The sequence below is a fragment of the Microcaecilia unicolor genome, chromosome 1 (assembly GCF_901765095.1).
Source record: "Microcaecilia unicolor chromosome 1, aMicUni1.1, whole genome shotgun sequence".
Taxonomy (NCBI): domain Eukaryota; kingdom Metazoa; phylum Chordata; class Amphibia; order Gymnophiona; family Siphonopidae; genus Microcaecilia; species Microcaecilia unicolor.
The window spans coordinates 687,157,131-687,181,816 of record NC_044031.1 but is presented as its reverse complement, the minus strand read 5'-3'; the positions used below and the strand labels follow the sequence as shown (position 1 = coordinate 687,181,816).

At 45.3% G+C, this 24,686-nt stretch overlaps 1 protein-coding gene across 1 annotated transcript in view; it reads right to left on the bottom strand.

The window, feature by feature from the left end:
* The window catches only part of HERC1 (HECT and RLD domain containing E3 ubiquitin protein ligase family member 1), a 736,289-nt gene that overhangs the window by 619,040 nt on the left and 92,563 nt on the right, over positions 1–24,686 (bottom strand). Inside the window, exons 12-14 of the mRNA XM_030188195.1 lie at positions 20,731–20,865; positions 6,954–7,119; positions 516–641 (exon numbers count right to left, since the gene is read on the bottom strand). Coding sequence (XP_030044055.1) covers positions 516–641; positions 6,954–7,119; positions 20,731–20,865 — 427 coding nt within the window. The remainder of the gene's footprint in view (positions 1–515; positions 642–6,953; positions 7,120–20,730; positions 20,866–24,686) is intronic.

Genomic DNA, 24,686 nt, shown 5'->3' with positions numbered 1-24,686 from the left:
ATCCCTACATTAATCAATTCTCCCACCTCCCGTGTTGACTGAGCAGATGAAGTGGTGGTGAGTGGCAGTATGTCAGGCGAGTTTTCCTCTGTGCTCAGCGCTCACAGCTGCTGTGATCCACACAATAAGTAGTTGCCCCAGGAGGTAAAGAACAATAATATGCCCAATGCACTGCTACTCACCTCATCCTTCTCCGCCATCATCACTTCTAAACACAAGAGGCAGGGAATAAGCCAGGGAAAGGGGGGGAGGTAAGTAAATGCACTAAAGGGCAACTGTTAACTCCATAAACTGGCCTGACCCCAGGTCTTCCATTGTAATATGAAAGGAACCTACCAACTCCACAGAAAGGAACAGATGATGTTACAGCCCTTCCCACAGCATCACAGAAGACCAGGGGCCCTGAATAGCATACACCTGAATACTACAAATTTTGTAAGCTTATTTGAGCATTAACTTAAAAACTAGGTTAAAACCCCAAATTAAATTATGTAGGATAGTTACCAAAATCTTACCTGTCCTTTTGATAGACTTTCCCATCTGTCAGGACCTTGAGGTAGAAGAGAATGCAATAATTCCATTCTCTCTCTTAATGGAGGTAGTAGCATTGTTGCTCCAACAGAGAGAGTCTCAATTACAACCTGGTGGAAAGCAAACAAGGAAATTACAGTTAACGATTTTGCTTAACCCAGTCCTTGGGGACTCCCTAGCCAGACAAGTTTTCAGAATGTTCACAATGAATATGCATGAGATAAATTTGCATGCGTTGCCTCCATTGTCTGCAAATTTATCTCATACATATTCAATGTGGAGATCCTGAAAACTTTGCTGTCTGAGTTCCAGAGTACTGGTTTGAGAACAATGGGTAGAAGCTACCTAAAGCAGTGGCTCCCAAACCTGGTCCTGGAGGCACCCCAGCCAGTCAGGTTTTCAGGATATCCACAATAAATATTCATGAGGGATTTCCATGCACTGCCTCCACTGCATGCAAATCTCTCTCATGAATATTCATTTTTGATATCCTGAAAATCTGACTAGCTGGGGTGCATCCAGGACCAGGTTTGGGAACCAATAACCTAAAGAATGAAAAGTGACAAACATAATGCACATGATCTCAGACAGTGAAACTTCTAAAATGCAAATTCAAACTTTATTCTTCCCTAACAAGAAACCATAATCTTAAAGAGCTCAAATTGTGATTATTATTATTTTTTTTTTTTTTTTGCTACAATGGCTCTATATATCTTCTACCACATCTAGTTCAAGCTTCTCAAACAAGTATCTTCACTCTGCAGCTCCCCATTAATCATTTTTCACCATATCATCATGTGCACCTTCTCCTGAAGCCTATTCATCAGGTAAATTATCTGTGTCCTCCTCTTCCATCACCAGATCCAGGTTTCTGCTTTCTATACTGCTCCAAATGCCTGAACAACCTTTCTGAATTGATGCAACTGGCTCTTTTTCCTGATCACAGTCAAATCCCAGCTAAATATCCACTTTTTTAAATTGCTAACCTGCCTTTCCTCATCTCTCCCACAAATTCTGGTTATCACATTGCAAGTTCACCATGGTCTGACGGTGGTCTCCCCAGGATGCCTCTCGTGTGTGCTAGTAGGCTGGTGATGTTTATCTATGGTAACAATAATGGTAATAACAGCAGCTAGTTTGCTCTATTTCCCCTCCAACACAAGTTTTAATTACAATTACAGACTCTACTACAGATTCCACTGCAACCAGCTCTGTCAATGGATGAAAACAAGGTGAGAGAAAAAAAAAATGCTACACTTCAGTAGACATATTTGAGCCTCACTGTCCACCTATTCTCAGTATTAGTCTGATAACTAGCGTGTAAGCTCCACAGAACAAAGACTCTCTTCTATGCATCTGCACAGTGCTGTATACAACTTTTAGTAATAGAAGAATTGCCTGGTGAACATATTTTCAGGCAGATGATCAAAAGCCCTGCGCTGTTCCTAACAGCGCTCTAAAAATAGTGCTGGAACAGCACAGGGCTTTACCGCAAGGATGATCAGAGATAATGCATGCAAATGTAAGCACTGCAATTATCTCTGATCATGGGGTAGAAGTGCGGGCAAATTGTGCCGAGCGCATCCTCCTGCAGTTGTTTGACAGGTCTGGGCTGTCAAAAGCCCAAACCTGTCAAACACAGGGGCTGGAGGTCCATGGGACCACCAGGCCCTGACTACCCCTGCCCCGAGTAAAGAAAAACGGGGGCTGGAGGTCCGGTGGACCTCCGGTGCCCCCGACGATCCCATCCGCCCAGGTTCAGGGAGGGCTGGAGATCCGGTGGGTATCTAGCCCCCCCCAAACCCCCCGAAAAAATGGTCCCTGGTGGTCTAGTGGCCGCCAGCCAAACCCCCGCCCACCCTCCCTCCCAGCGAGCGACAGGGGGGGCTGGAGGTCCGGTGGACCTCCAGCCCCCCCCCCCAACTCCCCCCCCACCCAGCGTTGTCTTCAGTGGTGGTCCAGTGTACAAAAAGAAACCCCCTCCCAGCCCCCCTACCTTGGTTGGAGAAAGGAGGTAGCCTGCCTCCCTCCTCTCCCTTGAGTCGACGAAGAAACCCCCTCCCAGCCCCCCTACCTTGGTTGGAGGAGGGAGATAGTCTGCCTCCTTCCTCTTCCTTGAGTCAACCAGGTCTGCCAGTTGCCTCACATTGTTCCGCATGTGAATGCTCATGTAGAGCTGGTATGACTGGATGCGGGTCACGAGCATGGACGATTAGTAGGCCTTCCTCCCAAACGAGTCCAGAGTGCGAGACTCCCACCCAGGGGGCGCCGAGGCGGTATCCCTCGAACTCCGTGCTCTCTTGAGAGCAGAGTCCACGACCGCCGAGTCATGAGGCAATTGAGGCCGCATCAACTCTGGGTCTGAGTGGATCCTGTATTGGGACTCCGCTTTCTTGGGGATGGTGGGATTAGATAGTGGCTTCAGCCAGTTCCGCAGCAGTGTCTCCTTAAAGACATTGTGCAACGGCACCGTGGAAGACTCTCTAGGTGGTGATGGATAGTCGAGGACTTCGAGCATCTCCGCCCTCGGCTCATCCACAGTGACCACAGGAAAGGGAATGCAAATAGACATATCCCTGACAAAGGAGGCAAAGGAAAGGCTCTCAGGGGGCGAGAGCTTCCTCTCCGGTGAAGGAGTGGGGTCGGAGGGAAGGCCCTCAGACTCCTCTGAGGAGAAATATCTGGGGTCCTCCTCCTCCACCCACGAGGCCTCCTCTTCCTCGGTGTCGGACATGAACTCTTTCAGCTCAGACCTCAATCGGGCCCGTCTCGACTGCGAGGAACCACATCCTCGGTGATGGCGTCGAGCGGTGGACTCCGGCGCCGTAGGGGACGAAGCTCCCTCCATCGATGGGGACTCCACCTGCGTGGCGGTCAACACCGGTGCCACAAGCGGCGTCGGCGGCCTCGGCATTGGGCCAGAGCACACCGGCGCCTCCATCAACGGCGCCAGGGGCGCAAGCACCCCCGGTGCCGGCAGAGCCTGGCGCATCAGCCCTTCCAGGATCCCGGGAAGGATGCCTCGGAGGCACTCGTCGAGGCCCGCTGTCGGGAAAGGCAGGGGGGCCGGTGTGGGTGTCGGTGCCGGAAGCTGCTCGGGTCCAGGAGACGGTACCGAAGTACCCGCGGACTGACGCAGTGACACCTCTTCAACCGAGGGGGAACGCTCCTCCCGGCACTGCCGCTTCCTGGGCGTCAAGTCATCCCTCGAGGTACTGCAGCTGGCAGTCCCGTGCGCCGTGGGCGACCGATGACGGTGTTTCTTTGCTTTCTTTCGATGCTCATCATCCCCGCTCGGCGGAAGAGACGAAGAGGAGGTAGAAACCCCCCCCGGCCTCGAGGAATCGGATCCGACAGGGTTCGGTCACGATGGCCCTGGGTAGAGGGAGTGGCCGGGGCCGACTGCCCGCGCGGCCGCTCACCCCCGCCGTCACCGGCAGGCCGGCGGGCCAACGGTACCTGTACTCCTGGGGTCGGTGCCAGGGTTGGTGCCGATTTCGTCGACATCGGTACCGGTACCGAAGACCCGGCCGTCGACACCGATGCCGTCAAGGTCAAAGGGCCGGCGCAAGTTCCGAAAAGACGGTCCCGAAGAACTTGCCTCGCCACCTGTGTCCGCTTCCTCAAGCCGAGACACAAGGTGCACGTCTTGGAATTATGCTCCGGCCCGAGGCACTGGAGGCACCAAGCATGAGTATCGGTCTGCAAGATCTGCCAGCCGCACCGACCACACTTTTTGAATCCACTCGGGACCTTCGAGGACATCGACGGAAAAATCGCGTCGGCGAAGTCAAAGTCGTCGATGGTGGCGGTGAAAAGAACACCCGAAAAAAGAAAATGACCGCGCGGCCACAAGGCCGCAACGAAGCGCCCTCGCGGCTAAGAACGACGAGGACACTCTTTCTTTTTTTTTTTTTTTTTTTTTGAAATTTGATAGAACAAATACGCGAACGCGTACGGCAAACAGAAAAAAAAGCCGCGGCTAGGCCGCAATCTGGTTTCCGGGGCTGATAAAGAGAGAGATGATAACACGTCTCTCTCCAGCGCGGAATAGAAAAAAAACTGAGCGGGAATGGTCGCGCACGGGCGGGAAGACGGCCGCGCATGCGCGGTGGGCGTGCCCTGCGTGCGGGACCGCCCGCGAAGTTTTCTTCCGGTCGGTGGGGGCTGCCGTGGACGTCAACCCAGTCGTGAGAACAAGCAGCCTGCTTGTCCTCATAGAAGATCATGTTCAGGCCAGAGGGGCTGTTAGCACTGGGCCCAGGTGTCTGTGTGTGAGGGCTCAGTGGGAAGACCTGTGAAACTGTTTAAGCCAGAGGAAGTGTGCCCAGAGGGCTGGAATAAAGAGCTGCCTGATGAATATGCTGTTGTTGAGAACTGTCTAATCTACATCTAATTTTCATATTAAGAACAAGGTCACCCTGAGTGAACAAGGTACCTAGGATCCTGAAGGTTGGTGTGCCCAGGGTGCTGGGAAGAGACCGACCGGAGTCTGCTCTGGAGCCACAGGCCAGTGAGGCCTGCTGGAGAGCGGGAGGAGAAGCCTCGTCTTAACAACAGAAGAGTAGGAAACCAGATCTGCCTCGGTCAGTAAGGCACAAGTAGGATCATAGCTTCCTGGTCTTGCTTGAGTTTCAGCAGTCTTCTCTATTGGAGGATACGCATACAAGTCCCTTCCCCCAATGTAGGAGAAAGGTATCTGATCTGAGCCTGAAAAAGGACTGGGAAACTTTGTTGTTGACACGAGTGACAAAAAAATGCATTGAGTGGGTAACCCATACTCGGATGATGTTGCGTGCTACGCCTATGCTGACAGACCACTCGTGCAATTGCAAAACCCTGCTCAATCTGTCCACCAGGCAATTGTCTTTTCCTGGTAGGTATGCAGCTCAAAGTACCATTCTGTGACGGAGGGCTCACTGCAATATTCCCACTGCTTACTGACACAAGGAGTAGGAACCCGTAACCCCCTGCTTGCTTACACAGAACATTGGAACCCGGTTGTCTGTTTGAATGAGAATAATTTGATTTTGTAGCCTCTCACTGAAAGCCTTTAGAGCGTTCCAAATGGCCCTCAGCTCGAGGAGGTTGATATGAAGATCCATTTCCTAAGCAGACCAAGTTTTCTATGTGTGAAGCCCATCTACATGAGCTCCCCATCCTAGGTTGGACGCATTTGTTGTTAGCACCTTCTTAGATGGCAGAATTTAGAATGGTTGTCCCACAGTCACTGACCACAAGAGAAGGGCATGAGTAACTCTGGTGGAATCTGGATTGCATCCTCTAAATTCCCAGCCGCTTGACACCACTAAGAAGCTAGGGTCCACTGGGCCTCTCTCAAATGGAACTGTATCATGGGATGACATGTGTTGAGGCCATGTAGCCCATTACTCTCAACATTTGCCAAGCTGTGACCTGCTTGCTGCTGCAAACCTGCGAGACTAGTGCTGTCAAGGTGTCTTCAAGACAGCAGGAGAAAAGCCCAAGCCTGCAATGTATCAAGCAGGGCTCCTACGTACTCCAATCACCCAGCTGTGAGAATACGAAGGCTTGCTTGTCCTTGAAGAATGAGCCAAGATTCATTTCATTCATCAAGGCAAGATTCATTTACAGTAGCTTATTCCTGTGCCAAAACTCACTAAGTCCATGGGTTTTGGCACAAGAATAAGGTACAGTAAATGAATCTTGCCTCAATGAACAAAATTAATTGCAAAGCTTAAAAAAAAAAAATCAACTGAGTGAGTTTTGGAAAAGTGATCTTCAATTGTATCTTAGTTTTGCCTTTGTACGTACTAGAGCTATACCGAAAAGCATATTTTACTATTCGGCAGAATACAAACAATGAAAAATATTATTATCTGGCCAAATACAAAGAAAGGGCACTGAGTTTTAACATAACAAATAATAAAAGAAGCAATGTGAAATCAGAGATCATGGGTTTATTTCAGTAGGATTTTGCACAGTAGAGCCCCGGATTATTTGCATTTGAATTTAAATCGCTATTCAGCTGAGTCTGAATAATGTATTTGGGGCACTAACTATGGCCAAATCGAATATGAATATTCGGTATAGCCCTAGTATATACCTAACTGAATAAACAATGAAGGAAAAGATGTATTTCTTCATATTCCTTATTATAAAATGGATAAATCAAATGGTTAAGTGACAAATTGTGAAATTTCACATTAATGGAAATAAAGGTCAGTGTTTTGAACAACATATATGAAGTCAAATTGTTCCATATTTCCATTATAAAAACAGCAATTTAAAAATTCTATTTATGTACCATGTCTACTATACCTGAAACATCATCATATTAATAATACTGCATACCAATCATTCCTTATTATATAACAAGGAATGACCATTACCAATGTATCTATTTTCCTGAGAACTGAAGTTAAAAAATAGGAATATATTACCTCTTGGATTTCATCTGGAACGGAAGAATCCATTAGCCTAAACAATAAATTTCGAAGCGGACCAGCCTGCCTTCCAAGAATACTAGTAGCTACTCCTCCAGCCAATGCAAGAGCAAGATGATTAGAAAGTAATTTCAGGCATAGTTTGAGAAAATTATGATGCTCTCTGTAAAATAAGGATGCCCACTATTAGTCATATTATTTAACGTAGCTTTCCTTGAGTTATGTTTTGGATACCAACTACAATCTAACCCACATACTGCAAATGCTGATCAATTTATATTTGAAAACAATCTAAGAAAGAAGGTAACATTTTACTAGGCAGTTAAGTTCTAGAATATCAATTAAGTTTCATTTTTACAGTCTCTCTCAAGCTATGTAAGAAACATCAGGCCAGATATATCAAGCATTTCCTCTACCTGTTTTTAAATCTATGCTGAAGGCTCACCTTTTCACTGCTGCATTTGGCTCCTAGCCGCTACTCATTTGCCCTCCTCCTCCCCTATTCCTCTTTACCCTGTAATTCCCTTGCCCGTAATGTCTTGTCTGTCTGTTTTACCTAGATTGTAAGCTCTTTGAGCAGGGACTGTCTCTCTATGTCAAATGCTCAGCGCTGCGTGCGTCTGGTAGTGCTATATAAATGCTATTAGTAGTAGTAGTAGTAGTAGTAGTAGTACAGGCACAAAACGGTACATCTGTTTCATTTCAATTAAGTCACATGACAATGTTTCAACAATTTTTAAATAAACTTCTTATCCTTCTATCCAAGGTCAACATTCTGGCTGACATGCCTCTTACTTCAAAATCAGTTGTACTAGTCAGTAGCTTTGACGATACTGATCGATGTTCCCAAGGCAAGCTACTGTCATTCTGGTTAACAAGTACACATCTTTTGTAAAAATTTATCAAAACAGATTAATATTTTAATATACTTACACCAATAAAGAAAATTAAAACTCCGTACTGTAATTAATGAAGAGCAGTTTAAACACATTAAACATTAAAAATACTTAGTTGCCTAATGATTGCAGTGGTTTTCTTAATACCACAAAAACGTCAATGTCACTATTCATCTAATTATTCTCTCCTTTTACACACTACAGGATTTGCTCTAGCTACAGCAATAAAATTGCTCTCCTGGGTTGCTCCTCTTTCTACTCCTACTATATGAATTCTCTAAAAATGTATTTACCTGATTTTTAAATCTACCTGTGAAATGAATAATGACAAAGATGAATAGAAGTTAATCAACTTCATTTTCTTCACCAATAAATGTGTTTCTTTATGCACTTTCTACTTGACTTTTCTTTATACCTGATCACATCAGTTGTTTAAAGTATATATTCCCCCTAATTCTATAAACTTGTGTGCCCAAATGTATTCCTAGCATGTAAATTTGTGCATGCAACTTAACTGGCTGTTAATTGGAGTTAAACAGCTCATTACTGGCTTAAACGTGTTAATTGGCACTAACTGGCACCAATTACCAGTTGCTCACCCGACTCCCCTTAGTTGCTATTCTAGAAGTTCTACGTGCAAATTCTATTGCGTCCAGCTTCTAAGGGGAGTGGATGTGGAGGGGGGTGCCTAGGAGTAAAGCATGTAGATGATAGAATACTAGGAATTACCTGCCTGTCAACAGTAAGGCAAAAACACTTATACCAGCCTTTGACATGGCCTAAGTGCTTGCACCCAAAGGCGACCTTCAGGGGGAGGAATGCTGGCTTCGGCCTAACCCCTGGTAAGCTTTCCTCAGCTGAGGTGCCAAGCTCTACCACCTGCTGCCTTTCAGGTGCTGTGGAGGACTTGCAGCTCATCTGCATATCCTTTACAGCCTTCTCCGGAGTGACACCCAGATCCACTCCGATCCACTCAGGGCCTCCGCTCTTGGTGCCCAGTGCTCCCATCAGGCGCTGTGGAGGACTTGCAGCCCTTCTGCATTTCCTCACAGTTGTATCTGGGGTGACTCCCAGGTCCACCCCAATCTTCCCAGGACCCTCGCTCCACGTGCCAGGGTTTCCAGGTGCTTTTTGGCTAGGATCAGGCGACCCTCAAGGGGAGGAATGCTGGCTTCGGCCTAACCCCTGCTAAGTCTTCCTCAGCTGAGGTGCCCAGCTCTACCACCGGCTGCCTTTCAGGTACTGTGGAGGACTTGCAGCTCATCTGCATATCCTTTACAGCCTTTTCCGGGGTGACTCTCAGGTCCACTCCGATCCACTCAGGGCCTCTGCTCTTGGTGCCGCGTGCCAGGGCATTTTTCTCTTTACATCTATTTTCTCCCACTCACTACTGACCTCACCCAATTATACCTAATTCTGAATCACGCTATGGCCCCTATACACATTCTCTTTCTTGACCTGTCCCTTTCTAATCTTTTCCCTCACCCCCTACTTCTCTCCACTACAGGAACTCACTGCCCATCCATCGACTTCATCACCTCACCTTCTCTCCTACCCTCTTCCTCCCTCTTATCTTTTAATACTACTACTACTTAACATTTCTAGAGCGCTACCAGGGTTACGCAGCGCTGTACAATTTAACAAAGAGAGACAGTCCCTGCTCAAAGAGCTTACAATCTAATAGACAAGTGAACGGTCTTCATCTCTTTCTTCCTTCCATTTTGCCTTCCCCATTCCACCTAAATACCTCTCGCCTTCGACACCTTCATGGCCACACCTCTCCTACTCCCCTCCGCTCTCTTTTACTCCTTCTCTTACTCTCAGCCGGTGAAATCATTCCCAATCCTGGCCCTCCTCACCAACTATTATCCCAACTCTACAGATCTCACCTAACCTCATCACTATTCCTCTACTCCCCTCTTCTTCTCTGCCCTTCTCTTGCGCCCTTTGGAATGCCCGCTCTATCTGCAACAAACTCCCATATGTTCATGACCTCTTTATCTCACGTCACCTCCATCTGCTCGCCATAACAGAAACCTGGCTCTGCCCTGATGACTCTGCTTCAGTCGCAGCCCTCTGCCATGGCGGTTATCTTTTTTCACATACTCCTCGCCCTGCTGGCCGCGGGGGCGGTGTTGGATTACTTCTCTCTCCCTCTTCCAGATTTCAACCCCCTTCTTCCACCTCAATCTCACTGTTTTTCCTCCTTTGAAGTCCACTCTATCCGCCTTTTCTCTTCTCTGCCTCTTCGAATAGCGGTCATTTATCGTCCCCCTGATAAGTCCCTTTCATCCTTTCTCAGTGACTTTGATGCCTGGCTTGCCTTCTTCCATGATCCTTCCTCCCCCTCTCTCATCCTTGGTGACTTTAATATTCCTGCTAATGATCCTTCTAACTCTTACATTTCCAAGTTACTCGCTTTAACATCCTCCTTTAATCTCCAACTATGCTCCACCTCCCCCACTCATCAAAATGGTCACTGTCTTGATCTTATCTTCTCCTCAAACTGTTCACCCTCTAGTTTCCTTGCCTCTGATCTTCCCCTCTCTGATCACCATCTTATAACTTTCACACTTAAATCTCCTCCCTCCCAGTCCCGTCCTATCTTATCTAATTGATCTAGAAATCTTCATGGTATTGACCCTTCATCTCTATCCTCCCATGTTTCAAACCTCCTCTCGACTGTGGCACCATCCACATCTGTCAACGAGGCTGTTTCTTCTTACAACAATATTCTATCATCTGCCTTAGACACTCTTGCACCTTTGATGACCCACCCTATAAGGCGTGTACCCTTCTCCACCATCGCTAACTCCAGACTCCGCCCCTTCTGCCTCGCATCACCATATGCCTGGAACAGCCTTCCCGAGCCCATATGTCATGCGCCCTCCCTGCCCATCTTCAAGTCCTTACTCAAAGCCCATCTCTTCTCCCTTGCTTTTGGCGCATAACCACCTTCCCCACTCATGATACCTACACTGACTACATAGTTTGTAACCTTTAGATTGTAAGCTCGTGTGAGCAGGGACGGTCCTTCCCCATGTTAAACTTGTACAGCGCTGCGTAACCCTGGCAGCGCTATAGAAATGCTAAGTAGTAGTAGTGCAAAACCCCAACCTTGGCTGACTTCTAATATCCGCTACCTACGTTCCTGTACCCACTCCGCCGAACGCCTCTGGCGGAAATCTTGGGCCCTTGCTGATTTCTTACACTTTAAGTTCATGCTGACCTCCTTCCAATCTGCTCTTTTACGTGCCAAACAGGATTATTATATCCAACTGACTAACTCTCTTGGCTCTAACCCTCGACTTCTCTTCACCACATTGAACTCTCTCCTCAAGGTGCCCCCTCCCCCAACTCCCCCTTCATTATCTCCTCAGACCCTTGCTGAATTCTTTCACAAGGTTCAAAAGATAACCCTTGCATTCTCTACCTCGCCACCTCTCCCTCCACTAGTCCGTTCCCTCTCTCTCCTTCCCCTCATTCCCTTTCCTCCTTTCCTGAAGTTACTATTGAGGAAACTACACTTCTCCTTTCTTCCTCAAAATGTACCACCTGTTCCTCTGATCCCATTCCCACCCACCTTTTTAATGCCATCTCTCCTGCTCTTATTCCTTTTATCTGTCACATTCTCAACCTCTCACTTTCCACTGTGACTGTCCCTGCTGCCTTTAAACATGCTGTGGTCACACCTCTCCTTAAGAAGCCTTCACTTGACCCTACTTGTCCCTCTAATTACCGACCCATCTCCCTCCTTCCCTTTCTCTCCAAATTACTTGAGCGTGCTGTTCACCGCCGCTGCCTTGATTTTCTCTCCTCACATGCTATTCTTGACCCACTACAATCTGGTTTTCGCCCTCTCCACTCAACCGAAACTGCGCTTACTGAAGTCTCCAATGACCTATTACTGGCTAAATCCAGAGGTCAATATTCCATCCTCATTCTTCTTGATCTTTCCGCTGCTTCTGACACTGTCGATCACAGCATACTTCTCGAAACCCTGTCCTCACTTGGATTCCAGGGCTCTGTCATTTCCTGGTTCTCTTCCTACCTCTCCCTCCGCACCTTTAGTGTTCACTCTGGTGGATCCTCTTCTACTTCTATCCCTCTGCCTGTCAGCGTACCTCAGGGTTCTGTTCTTGGTCCCTTCCTCTTTTCTATCTACACTTCTTCCCTTGGTCCATTAATCTCATCCCATGGCTTTTCCTACCATCTCTATGCTGATGACTCCCAATTCTATCTTTCTACCCCTGATATCTCACCTTACATCCAAACCAAAGTTTCAGCATGCTTGTCTGACATTGCTATCTGGATGTCTCAACGCCACCTGAAATTAAATATGAGCAAAACCGAGCTTCTCATTTTCCCCCCCAAACCCACCTCCCCACTCCCCCCCCCCCCCGTTTTCTATTTCTGTTGATGGCTCTCTCATTCTCCTTGTCTCCTCAGCTCGAAACCTTGGTGTTATCTTTGACTCTTCTCTCTCCTTCTCTGCTCATATACAGCAGACCGCCAAGACCTGTCATTTTTTTCTTTACAACATCCGTAAAATCCGCCCCTTTCTTTCCGAGCACTCTACCAAAACCCTCATCCACACCCTTGTCACCTCTCGTTTGGACTACTGCAATCTGCTTCTTGCTGGCCTCCCACTTAAGTCACCTCTCCCCTCTCCAGTCAGTTCAAAACTCTGCTGCCCGTCTCATCTTCCGCCAGGGTCGCTTTACTCATACTACCCCTCTCCTCAAGTCGCTTCACTGGCTCCCTATCCGTTTTCGCATCCTGTTCAAACTTCTTCTACTAACCTATAAATGTACTCACTCTGCTGCTCCCCAGTATCTCTCCACACTCGTCCTTCCCTACCCCCTTCCCTGGATAAACCCTTATCTGTTCCCTTCTCCGCTACTGCCAACTCCAGACTTCGCTCCTTCTGTCTTGCTGCGCCCTATGCCTGGAATAGACTTCCTGAGCCCCTACGTCTTGCCCCATCCTTGACCATCTTTAAATCTAGATTGAAAGCCCACCTCTAACATTGCTTTTGACTCGTAACCACTTGTATCCACTCGCCTCCACCTACCCTCCTCTCCTCTTTCCTCTACATATTAATTGATTTGTTTGCTTTACTTTTTGTGTACTAGATTGTAAGCTCTTTGAGCAGGGACTGTCTTTCTTCTATGTTTGTGCAGCACTGCGTACGCTTTGTAGCGCTATAGAAATGCTAAATAGTAGTAGTAGTAGTAGTACTGTGCAGAACTACTACTTGCGCATCATCCCAGCACCTATATTTTGGCACACTCTTGAATCTACCTGTGAAGAAACTGTGTTTTAAGCCTGTAATATATATTGGATAATTCCCTGTTTTAATTGTCTGAAGTGTATTTCTCCTATTTGGCCAGAAGATGGTGCACGTTTATGCTGAATGTTCTTTTTCTTTAACACAAGCATGGATTAATGAGACAAAGCCAACATGGATTTAGTGAAGGGAAATCTTGCTTCAACAATCTATTACATTTCTTTGAAGGGGTGAACAAACATGTGGATAAAGGGGAGCCGGTCAATATTGTGTATCTGGATTTTCAGAAGGCGTTTGATAAAGTACCTCATGAAAGACTCCAGAGGAAATTGGAGAGTAATGCGATAGGAGGTAGTGTTCTATTGTGGATTAAAAACTGGTTAAGAGATAGAAAATAGAGAGTATGGTTAAATGGTCAGTATTCTCAATGGAGAAGGGTAGTTAGTGGGGTTCCCCAGGGGTCTGTGCTGGGACCGCTGCTTTTTAACATATTTATAAATGACCTAGAGATGGGAATAAGTAGTGAGGTAACTAAATTTGATGATGACACAAAGTTATTCAAAGTCGTTAAATCGCGGGAGGATTGTGAAAAATTACAAGAGGACCTTACGAGACTGGGAGACTGGGCGTCTAAATGGCAGATGACGTTTAATGTGAGCAAGTGCAAAGTGATACATGTGGGAAAGAGGAACCCGAATTATAGCTACGTCATGCAAGGTTCCACGTTAGGAGTCACGGACCAAGAAAGGGATCTAGGTGTCGTCGTTGATGATACGTTGAAACCTTCTGGTCAGTGTGCTGCTGCGGCTAAGAAAGCAAACAGAATGTTAGGTATTATTAGGATAGGAATGGAAAACAAAAATGAGGATGTTATAATGCCTTTGTATCGCTCCATGGTGCGACCGCACCTCAAATATTGTATTCAATTCTGGTCGCCGCATCTCAAAAAGGATATAGTGGAATTAGTAAAGCTGCAGAGAAGGGCGACGAAAATGATAAAGGAGCTGGAACGACTTCCCTATGAGGAAAGGTTAAAGCGGCTAGGGCTCTTCAGCTTGGAGAAAAGGCGGCTGAAGGGAGATATGATAGAGGTCTATAAAATGAGTGGAGTTGAACGGGTGGATGTGAAGCGTCTGTTCACACTTTCCAAAAATACTAGGACTAGGGGGCAAGCGATGAAGTTACAATGTAGTAAATTTAAAATGAATCAGAAAATTTTTCTTCACTCAACGTGTAATTAAACTCTGGAATTCGTTGCCGGAGAATGTGGTAAAGGCAGTTAGCTTAGTGGATTTTTAAAAAGGTTTGGACGGCTTCCTAAAGGAAAAGTCCACAGACCATTATTAAATGGACTGGGGAAAATCCACTATTTCTGGGATAAGCAGTATAAAATGTTTTGTACATTTTTGGGATTTTGCCAGGTTATTTTTGAGCTGGATTGGCCACTGTTGGAAACAGGATGCTGGGCTTGATGGACCTTTGGTCTTTCCCAGTATGGCAATACTTATGTACTAAGCAAGCATCAGTATATGTTTAAAACTTGTTAACCTGGCTCTGATTGGCCTAGAGTTTGAAAATGCCTAGTAGTGCTGTTGCTTCAGTCTTGGCCTGGAAGAAGAGAGAGACAGATCTCTTTGCTAAGGCTCTGTGAACAATTATATGTCCTGATCTTCCCAGGTACTGTTTAGACAATATACAGATGTTTAGCTAGTGTTATAATTGATCTATATTTGAGTTACCTGTTATTGTTTGCCAATTGACATTTTTGTCCAAAGTCCCAAGTTCTGAGAATAAACACAATTGTTTGTTCATTCTGCCTGTCTGGACTGTGTTGGGTCTGTGAGTGCTTTCTAGGAACCATGGGACCACTGGGAGTGTGGCCCCAGTAACCTAGAAATCAATGGGGATAATCTGAGAATGGAAGACTCACCCAGAGGTGGTTGGGACCCAGTCGGTGGGAGGAGGCTGCTAGTGTAGAGCACAAGAAGCAGGTGCAGACCTGAGCTGTGCCGGGGGTAGACCTAAGTGGCCACAGGGTAACCCCAGGTGGGTGGCTAGGCTTTTTGTTACACTACCTCATTTCCTTTTCCAAACCAGTATATTCTCAAGAGCTATATCAGAAAACTAGCTCTTGGTTTTCTCTCTTCAGGACTTAAAGTACTGAAAATGTCTACTATAAGATCAGAAATGTTATCTTGACCAATTCTATAACAGTATTGAAAAGTGTAACTGCTTACCCTTTAATGAGGGTTTCTCCAAGGACAGCAGGATCCTATAGTCCCAAAACTGGCGACATCGGTAATGATGGAGTTTGTTGGGTGTGCTCTCCTACAGATCAAAAACCTCTACAGTCTTCTGAACTTGCGCAGGTACTACTACATTCCACATCATCACCTTCTTTTCAGTTCATGTTGTAGTGTGCTTCAACCTTGGGATAGGCAGGTGGGTATGTGTGGCTGTAGGATACTGCTGTCCAAAGAGAACCCTCATAAGAACATAAGAATAACCATACTGGGTCAGACCAATGGTCCAACAGTGGCCAATCTAGGTCACAAGCTTACCTGGCAGAAACCTAATTAGTAGCAGCATGCCATGCCAGCAGTGGCTTTCCCCAAGTCCATCTCAATAAGCGTGTAGTTGGACTCTGGAACTCGTTGCCGGAGAATGTGGTGCCAGCAGCTGGCCTTACGGAGTTTAAGGGGGGTTTGGACAGATTCCTGAAGGAAAAGTCCATTGAACATTATTAATTTTTTTTTTTTTTTTGCCAGGGTCTTGAAGCCTGGATTGGCTGCTGTCAGAGACAGGATGGTGGGCTTGATGGACCCTTGGTCTTTTCCCAGTATGGCGGTGCTTATGTAACTAAGCTTTCTCTATGGACAAGCGGGATCACTGGTCACACAAGTGGTGACCTTATAGCGAGGTATAAACAGGATGGAGTTGGGTCCAGAGAGCGGTTACTAAAAAGGTCAGTGGCCTTTGTAAAAATGTATAAGGACAGATTTAATCTCAATATGTATACTTTGGAAGAAAGGCAGGAGAGAGAAGATAGAACAGAGACGTTTAAATACCTACATGGCATAAATGCGCAATAGGCGAGTCTCTTTCAATTGAAAGGAACTCTGGAATGAGGAGGATTAGGATGAAGGTAAAGGGGGATCGATTCAGAAGTAACGCGAGGAAATGCTTCTTCATGGATAGGATGACAAATTTGTGGAACAGTCTCCTGGTGGAGGAGATGAAAACTGTATCTGAATTCAAGAAAGCTTTCGCCATGTACACAGGCTATCTAAGGGAGAGGGTGGGATAGTAAATGGCATGGATAAGCAGACTGGATAGGCCACATGGCCTTTATTTGCCTTCATTCTTCTATTTTTCTACAATAAATGACTGCAATTAAGTCATTTATTGTACCCTGTGAAATCTGAATAGACAGAGGAATAAGCAAGCTGAAGCTTATTAATGGACTTGTTAACAAGAGTAATTCTTGATTAGTGTGATTAAAACAGAACAGCAAGATAAACTTTAAAACAGCTTGACCAAATTCAGAGTCAGTGGCAGAAGTTTGGTCAATACAATAGTGTTTAGTAAATATATGTACTGACGCCAGGTCCTGCTTTACAAATATCTTCAGTCGATGCATACTGCAGTTAAACTACAGTTGTTACAATCCTAGCAGATAAGCAGTTACTTTAGCAGATACGTTGGTATCTGTTTGCTTACAGCAGAAAGATATATACACTCTGAAGTCCATGTAGATGTGTCCTCTTAGTGAGAAGAACCCTAATTTTATTAAGACTGTATGATAGAAACAATTGAGATGAGAATACTGGAAGAGAGTCATCTTCTGACAATATATTTGCAACGCTCTCCTGCAATCTAAAGTATATAAATTTTGCTCTTTGCTACTGGTAAATGGCAATGGGAAAAAGACTAATGGAACTATTTGCTGATTAATGGGGAAATTTGAAACTGTTTTTGGTTATTAAAAAAAAAATTATGGATGAGTGTGAAGTACCACACTGTTGTCAAAAATACTGCATATATGGCTCATAGTGAACAAATGTTTCCAACTCACTGATGCAGCAGGCTGACAAGATAGCAACAAGAAAGTCTTCCAGGATAGGAACTTCAGGAAAGATACCAGTGGTTCAAAAAGTGGTTTCATTAACTGAAATAACATTAAATTAAGATCCCAGTCTATTGCTGGTCTTTAATCGATGATATGGAGTTGAAGAGGCCTTTCATAAAACTTATCACTTAGTGATGGTGCACTCGGATAGTGCCAAGGTGAAATTTTACTGAACGTTTAGAAAGGCTGAGCCTGACAGCATGAGGAGATACTGTAGTACTAACTATACAGATAAGCCAAAGGATCTTTAAGTGGAAAAACATTTGCTGCTGGCTGTACTAATCTAAATAGTGGAGGAGTGGCCTAGTGGTTAGGGTGGTGGACTTTGGTCCTGGGGAACTGAGGAACTGAGTTTGATTCCCACTTCAGGCACAGGCAGCTCCTTATGACTCTGGGCAAGTCACTTAACCCTCCATTGCCCCATGTAAGCCGCATTGAGCCTGCCATGAGTGGGAAAGCGCGGGGTACAAATGTAACAAAATAAATAAATAAATACATAAACTCATTGGATCTCCTAGTAGATTCTTTTCTTTATGCTAATATAATCTCATGCATGTCATCTGAAATTGGTTGCAGTGCTGTTAAGAACCTTTCAACATTCAAGCTGTGAAAGCTAGGAGGCATAGACTGAGATGAAGAACACATCCTTCCTGTTGTGTTAGTAGCATCAGAAATGTCAGTAGAATAAATGGCTCCTCATGTGCAAGTTTCTGAAATATGGAAACCAGATTTGCCAGGGCCAATACAGAACTATCAGCATTATTAGTTGCCGTATCTTGACTGATCTTCTGAATAGTCTTTTGCTATTAGAGGTAATGGTGAAAAAGCATAAAGGAGGCCAAGGTTCCATGAAAATGCAAAAGCATCCACTATGTCTAGATTCTTGGCTGAATGGCAGGAACAAAAGGACAGACGCATCTTATTGAGTTGGTCACAAAATATGTCTATTCTTGGTGGCCCCTGCATGTAAAAAGCTTTTATACTACTACATTTTCTAGGGACCATGCATGAGTATCTAAATGCAGACACAGTGAGTTGACTATTTGTTTTTGATTTCCAGGAAGATATGCCACTAGAAAAAAAAAAAAAAAAAAAAAAAGACTCCCATGCACAACACCAGGCCTGCTCTATTACGAGCGATTGTGCAAGGGATCTGCTAGCTGTTTGAGCCCTAGGCTTATGAGGGGCTAAACAGAAGATATGAAATTAGTTATTTTTTTGGGTGTTGAGTAGTTTTTGTTTACACCAGCATTTGGAATGCAGGAAATTTGGGAACTTTCTTTATTGTGTACAGACTGATCCGTAGACTGTTTACCTGGTAAATTCTATTTCAGGAAAAGGAAGAGACATTAAGTGGTTTCAAAGAAAGGGACCTTCTTTTGAAAAGCAGTAAAGGGAACTGCTATAGAGGAGCTCATTTGCATAAACTTCCCTAGTCCTTAGTTGAATTTTCTTTTTTTGGGGGGAGGGGAAGGGGGCAGGATTTTTATACAAAGAAAAGAAAACGGAAACCTAGATATTGCCAAATGGTGCATGTAGCCACCAAGTCCGTGTGTTTACTTTTTTAAAGCTGTGATGCCTTGACTGTGTGCTCCTATTTCACCCTGATTTAAAGGGGAATCAAAAATACTGACCATGAAAAGGGGAAGTACCCTATGGTGTAATTTATCTTATTTCTTGTAGTAGAGAGTTCTTTTCTATCTCAGCTGCCTCTTGCTAGAAGAGACCCCATCACACCATGGAGAACTGCTCTACATACAAAATTATTCACAACTTGTTTTTGTATATTCCCTCACCTACTTAGCCCCTTACTTATTCTGATCTTAGTATGCCACTCCAATCTAACATTTATGGTCTCAAAATACTTTAGCTTGATGCTCTATACAAATTGACAAGGGTTCCCTCTGTCCCTTCATTCTAACTAATTTTCCTATCCCATTTCATTTAGCATTACATACTAGGGACAATTCTCAAATAGCTCCTGTTGATACAGAGTCAATGGGTAAAACAAAGCACATTTTCCAAGGGAAATTATGCAGGTAACTTCCCTTTGAAAATCACTTATGAGATATATGATCTAAAGAGTACCCTTAGACTTGGCATTTTCAACCTTTGAAGGCAAAACCTTATCAGAAAATAACATTTACACATTAGAAAATCAAATCTGAGCTCACACCCATACCAGGGATACGTCCTCTAAAATGTGGCTAAAGATACATGTTCTATGAAAGCAAACTTATTTTTAGCTGGGTAGAGGAAAGTGATTTTGAGTCAAACCAATTTAACTGCGTTAATATTTACCCAGGTAAACAGTTTTGAAAATTGCTCTCAGGTATCAACTACTATGTGGAGAGGGTGGTGGACTTTGGTCCTGGGGAACTGAGGAACTGGGTTTGATTCCCACTTCAGGCACAGGCAGCTCCTTGTGACTCTGGGCAAGTCACTTAACCCTCCATTGCCCCATGTAAGCCGCATTGAGCCTGCCATGAGTGGGAAAGCGTGGGGTACAAATGTAACAAAATAAATAAAATAAATAATAAATAAAATACCATATGTGGCGAAACAGGGGGTTTTCAAGCCTGTGAACTGAATTAATCTTTTCATGCAGAGTATTTCTCTTGTTTGGCCAGCAGGTGGTGTTTAATTTCTGTTTTAAAGCTGTTGCAGAAAAGACTGTTTTCTTTTCAATTTAAGCCCTGTGGGAAGGCAACCTGCAGTGCCACTGGACAGATATTTTCAAAGTTGGTGCTCTGGGCTCTGATTGGACCTGGAGTTCAAATCCAGCCAGGAGATACTGGATTTTCCCCAGTCTCAGAGAGGGAGTGCAGAGGGTAAACATCTCTGCCCTGAGGCCCTGTTCAAGATCTGTGAGCAGTTTTAATATTGATCCTTATTCAGCTACCCATTATTGCCTGTTGTTTTTCCACCTGTTTTATATCGTCCACTGTCCTATTTCTGTAATAATAAACCCATTAGCTTAATAGCTCTGGTGTCTTGGACTGACTAAGAATCCTGGTGGTTTGTGTTTTAGGTCTGTGAGTGCTTTCTAGGAACTGTGGGACCCCTGAGAGTGTGACCCCAATGTCCTAGAAATCACCGGGGAATAACCTGAGAATGGACGACTAGCCTAGAGGCAAGCGGAACCCAGTCGGTGGGAGGAGGGTGGTGTAGAGCACATGCCCTGGTGCAGGCGGGCCTGAACAGTGCTAGGGACAAGACCCTCCAGGTGGCTGCAGCATTAACCCCAGGTGGGCACTAGGAGTTTCATGACACCATACTTAGTTTTTCTTTAACTAAATTAAAACAGAAGCCAACAAAAGTATTTGTTATGAAAACAGCTGTAGGAAAATCTGACTGCTGTCAATTATTATGAGAACAAGATTTCATTTTGAACAAGTTGCTTTATTTAGAAACTGCAAAAGAGTAAATGCACCCACTAAATCTTCCTAAACACTGTACCTGGATGAAGGAAAAGGAGGCGGGGGTACATCACTGTTGATTTTATCACAGTATCGCTCAAGGAAGGAACGAAGATGTGAGAATGTGCTTTCTTCAAGATCCACACAGTAGGGTCTATGCCATGCAACAACTTGTCTGAAGTAAAAACATAACATGAATAAAGCACAAAATTGAAAGAAAAATAACCCACAACACAGTGAAAACTGGTTATCAAAATCTATAAAGAAAACCTGACATAAGAAATGTTATGCAGCAATGCCTCATACTTGACAAAACAAACAACCCCCCCCCACCCCCACCCCCCCCCAAAAAAAAAAACATTGTCTGTGAGCAATAGGTTATCTCATTTTACAGTGGAGATGAACTGCAAATGGCCCCATTTTAGGGCAAAAAACTAAAGGAAGTGATTTCTCTTAAGGTACACTGAAACAAAGAAAATATCCAGCAAATCTTCAGCCCATTTTGCCTTAATGTTTTCCATGATAACACCTGTAAAAATTACAAGGATCTACATCTACTTCTCTGTATGGAGGAGAGAGAGCTGCTAGGAAATCTACTGATCCAGGCAACATATTCCTGCTATTCTCTCTTTTTAGAGGGCATTGCCCCCCCCCCCCCCCCCAGTTATGAACCTGATACAACATAGCGAAGACTTTACATAGAAGTATGCAGATGGCCTGCAATCTCATCATCTGACAAGTAGCTGAATGGAGCTACTGATACCCTGCGCTCCATTCAGCCAGTTACCAGGTGATGGGGAGGTTGCAGGTCATCTACATATTTTTTCCAGGTTTTTTTTCCCCCCTGTGATGAGTCACAGATCCACCACAATCCAATTGGACTTTCACTGATGATACCTCCCACTCCATCTAGTTGCTTCTTATAAAGGAAGTACTACACATTCTTCTCGGGTGAATATTTTGTCTCTATTTCCTCTCTCTCCCAATGCTAGTTTTAGGGTGGGAGGGGGTTAGTGACCACTGGGGGAGTAAGGGGAGGTGATCCCCAATTCTCTCCAGTGGTCATCTGGTCAGTTCGGGCACCTTTTTGTGCCTTGGTTGTAAGAAAAACAGGACCAGGTAAAGTCGGCCAAGTGCTCATCCGGGACGCCCTTTTTTTCCATTATGGGTCGAGGACGCCCATGTGTTAGGCACGCCCCAGTCCTGCCTTCACTATGCTTCCGACACACACACACACACACCCCCCCCCCCCCCCCCCCCGTGAACTTTGGTCGTCCCCACGACAGAAAGCAGTTGAGGACGCCCAAAATCGGCTTTCGATTAAGCCGATTTGGGCGACCCTGTGAGAAGGAAGCCCATCTTCCGATTTATGTCGAAAGATGGGCGTCCTTCTCTTTTGAAAATAAGTCTGCTGGACTACAAGGATCTGAAAAAGCTGTACGGCATAGGCGCCCCGTATAAGAGGCTTGGGGAGGCCAAGCCTCCCCAGCCCGCCACTGCCCCGCCCCGCACCTTTAAATATTATAGTTTTGCTGGAGTCGCGGGCAGCCGGCATTGAAGACATCGGCAGGCTTACGCCGGTTCCAGCAGCCTTCCCTTCCCTCGTTGCAAGTCGGATGATGGCTCCGCCCTCGTAGAAACAGGAAATACGTCAGAAAAGGGCGGAGCCATCATCCGACTTGCAACGAGGGAAGGGAAGGCTGCTGGAACCGGCGTAAGCCTGCCGATGTCTTCAATGCCGGCTGCCCGCGACTCCAGCAAAACTATAATATTTAAAGGTACGGATACGGCGGGGGGGGGGGGGGGGTGCCGGAAGGAAACAGGGCAGTCGGGAGAGGAGAGGAGGGTTGCTGCACATGGTGGAAGAAGGAGAGAGGAGGGTTGCTGGATGGAGGGAAGGGGAGAGGAGGGTTGCTGGACATGGTGGAAGAAGGAGAGAGGAGGGTTGCTGGATGGAGGGAAGGGGAGAGGAGGGTTGCTGGACATGGTGGAAGAAGGAGAGAGGAGGGTTGCTGGATGGAGGGAAGGGGAGAGGAGGGTTGCTGGACATGGTGGAAGAAGGGGAGAGGAGAGGGCAGGGGAGAGGAGGGTTGCTGGATGGAGGGAAGGGGAGAGGAGGGTTGCTGGACATGGAGGGGGAGGGAGGAGTGAGGAAGGAGATGAGATAACAGAAAAGGAAGAGAGTAGAAAAACTGCACATGGATGAAGAAAATAGGCAAAAGCTGGATCCACTGGACAGTCAAGTTTGCGGAGGACCCATTATGGATGTAGGACAAGAAATGAAGAAGAAAGGCGGAAAGTAAACAAATAAATGGAAAGGAAGCCCTGGAAACGGAGTTAAGAGGACAGATAGCAGCAGAATCGGATACTGGGCCAGCACAATCAGAAAAACAAAGGTAGAAAAGATCATTTTATTTTCATTATAGTGTTTGGAATATGTCCACTTTGAGAATTAGGTGTTCAACATTAAAAGTTGATTTACTTATTTATGACATTTTATCCCACATTAAACATGAATTAGGATGTTTTGTGGCTCTACATGAGAATTGTGATATTATGATCCCTTGTTTCAATATTGTTGACGGTCTGCATTTTCCGTATGGGTGGTATATTGGTGTAATATTTATGGTACAGTAAGGTTCAGAGTGTGTTTTTGCACAAAGTTGTGCATAGTGTTTTTCAGTTGAGCGATTGTGGTTAGTATATGCTTTGAGCAACCACTTTATTCTTTAACATATGATACATAGCTAATATCTAAATTTAATAAAAGGTATTGTGACATTTATTTTTTTTTTTTCTGTGTGTGATCAGACAATTATGGATTTAAGCCCCACCCCTGGCCCCACCCCTAACCCCACCCCCTTTAGCCTCCCCAAACAGTTGGGCCACCGACCGCCTATGCTGTACGGCCTGGTGAACGACCTACTAGATACCAAACAACTGTCAACAACAAACGATGTCTTCCCCCCCCCCCCCCCCCCCAAACACAGATGAAGTAGCCAGATGTTTGAGTAAAAAACTTTCAACTTAAGGAAGACCCTCCCACAGGCTGATCTTCATCTGGAGCACTTCATAGAGGAATTTGACAACTCCCAAGAGGGCAGAGGATCGAAGTGCTCCTGAACTTAAAATGACAAGTGATACTTCTCAATCTATGCTGGTATCTTTTTCCTGATTTTTTGAGTAAGAAGCCTACAGACGTAACTTTAGACTCTTTATGGTCTTTAATTTCTGATCTAGGTAAGACTTTTCTTACACAGCTGCCCTTACACAGAAGCTCTCTCATGTAGAACAGAAAGTGGGAAAAGTTGAAACAGAGGTGAAGGAATTGCACGTTCGAATGGACCAAATTGACAGGGATTTTTCTAATATTCAAAATGTACAGATCTCATTGGTTAAGGACTTGTCTAATTTGAGAAATATGTCTGAAACTTTTGAAAATTATGTAAGGAGCAATAATCTTCGCTTTTTAAACTTTCCAAGGGTAACTATGGTTAGGCCCTTGAAAATGCTGAAGCATTATATGAAGGAAATTTTGGGAATTCCAGAAGATAAATTTCTGCCTTTTACACAAGCTTATTATCTACCGAGAAAAGCATACATAGTAACATAGTAGATGATGGCAGAAAAAGACCTGCATGGTCCATCCAGTCTGCCCAAGACAAACTCATATGTGTATGCCTTACCTTGAATTTGTACCTGTCCTTTTCAGGGCACAGACCATACAAGTCTGCCCAGCAGTATTTCCCGCCTCCCAACCACCAGTCCCGCCTCCCATCACCGGCTCTGGTACAGACCGTATAAGTCTGCCCTCCCCTATCCTCGCCTCCCAACCACCACCCCCTCTTCCCCCCACCTGCTCTGCCACCCAATTTCAGCTAAGCTTCTGAGGATCCATTCCTTCTGCACAGGATTCCTCTATGCATATCCCACGCATGTTTGAACTCCGTTACCGTTTTCATCTCCACCACCTCCCGCGGGAGGGCATTCCAAGCG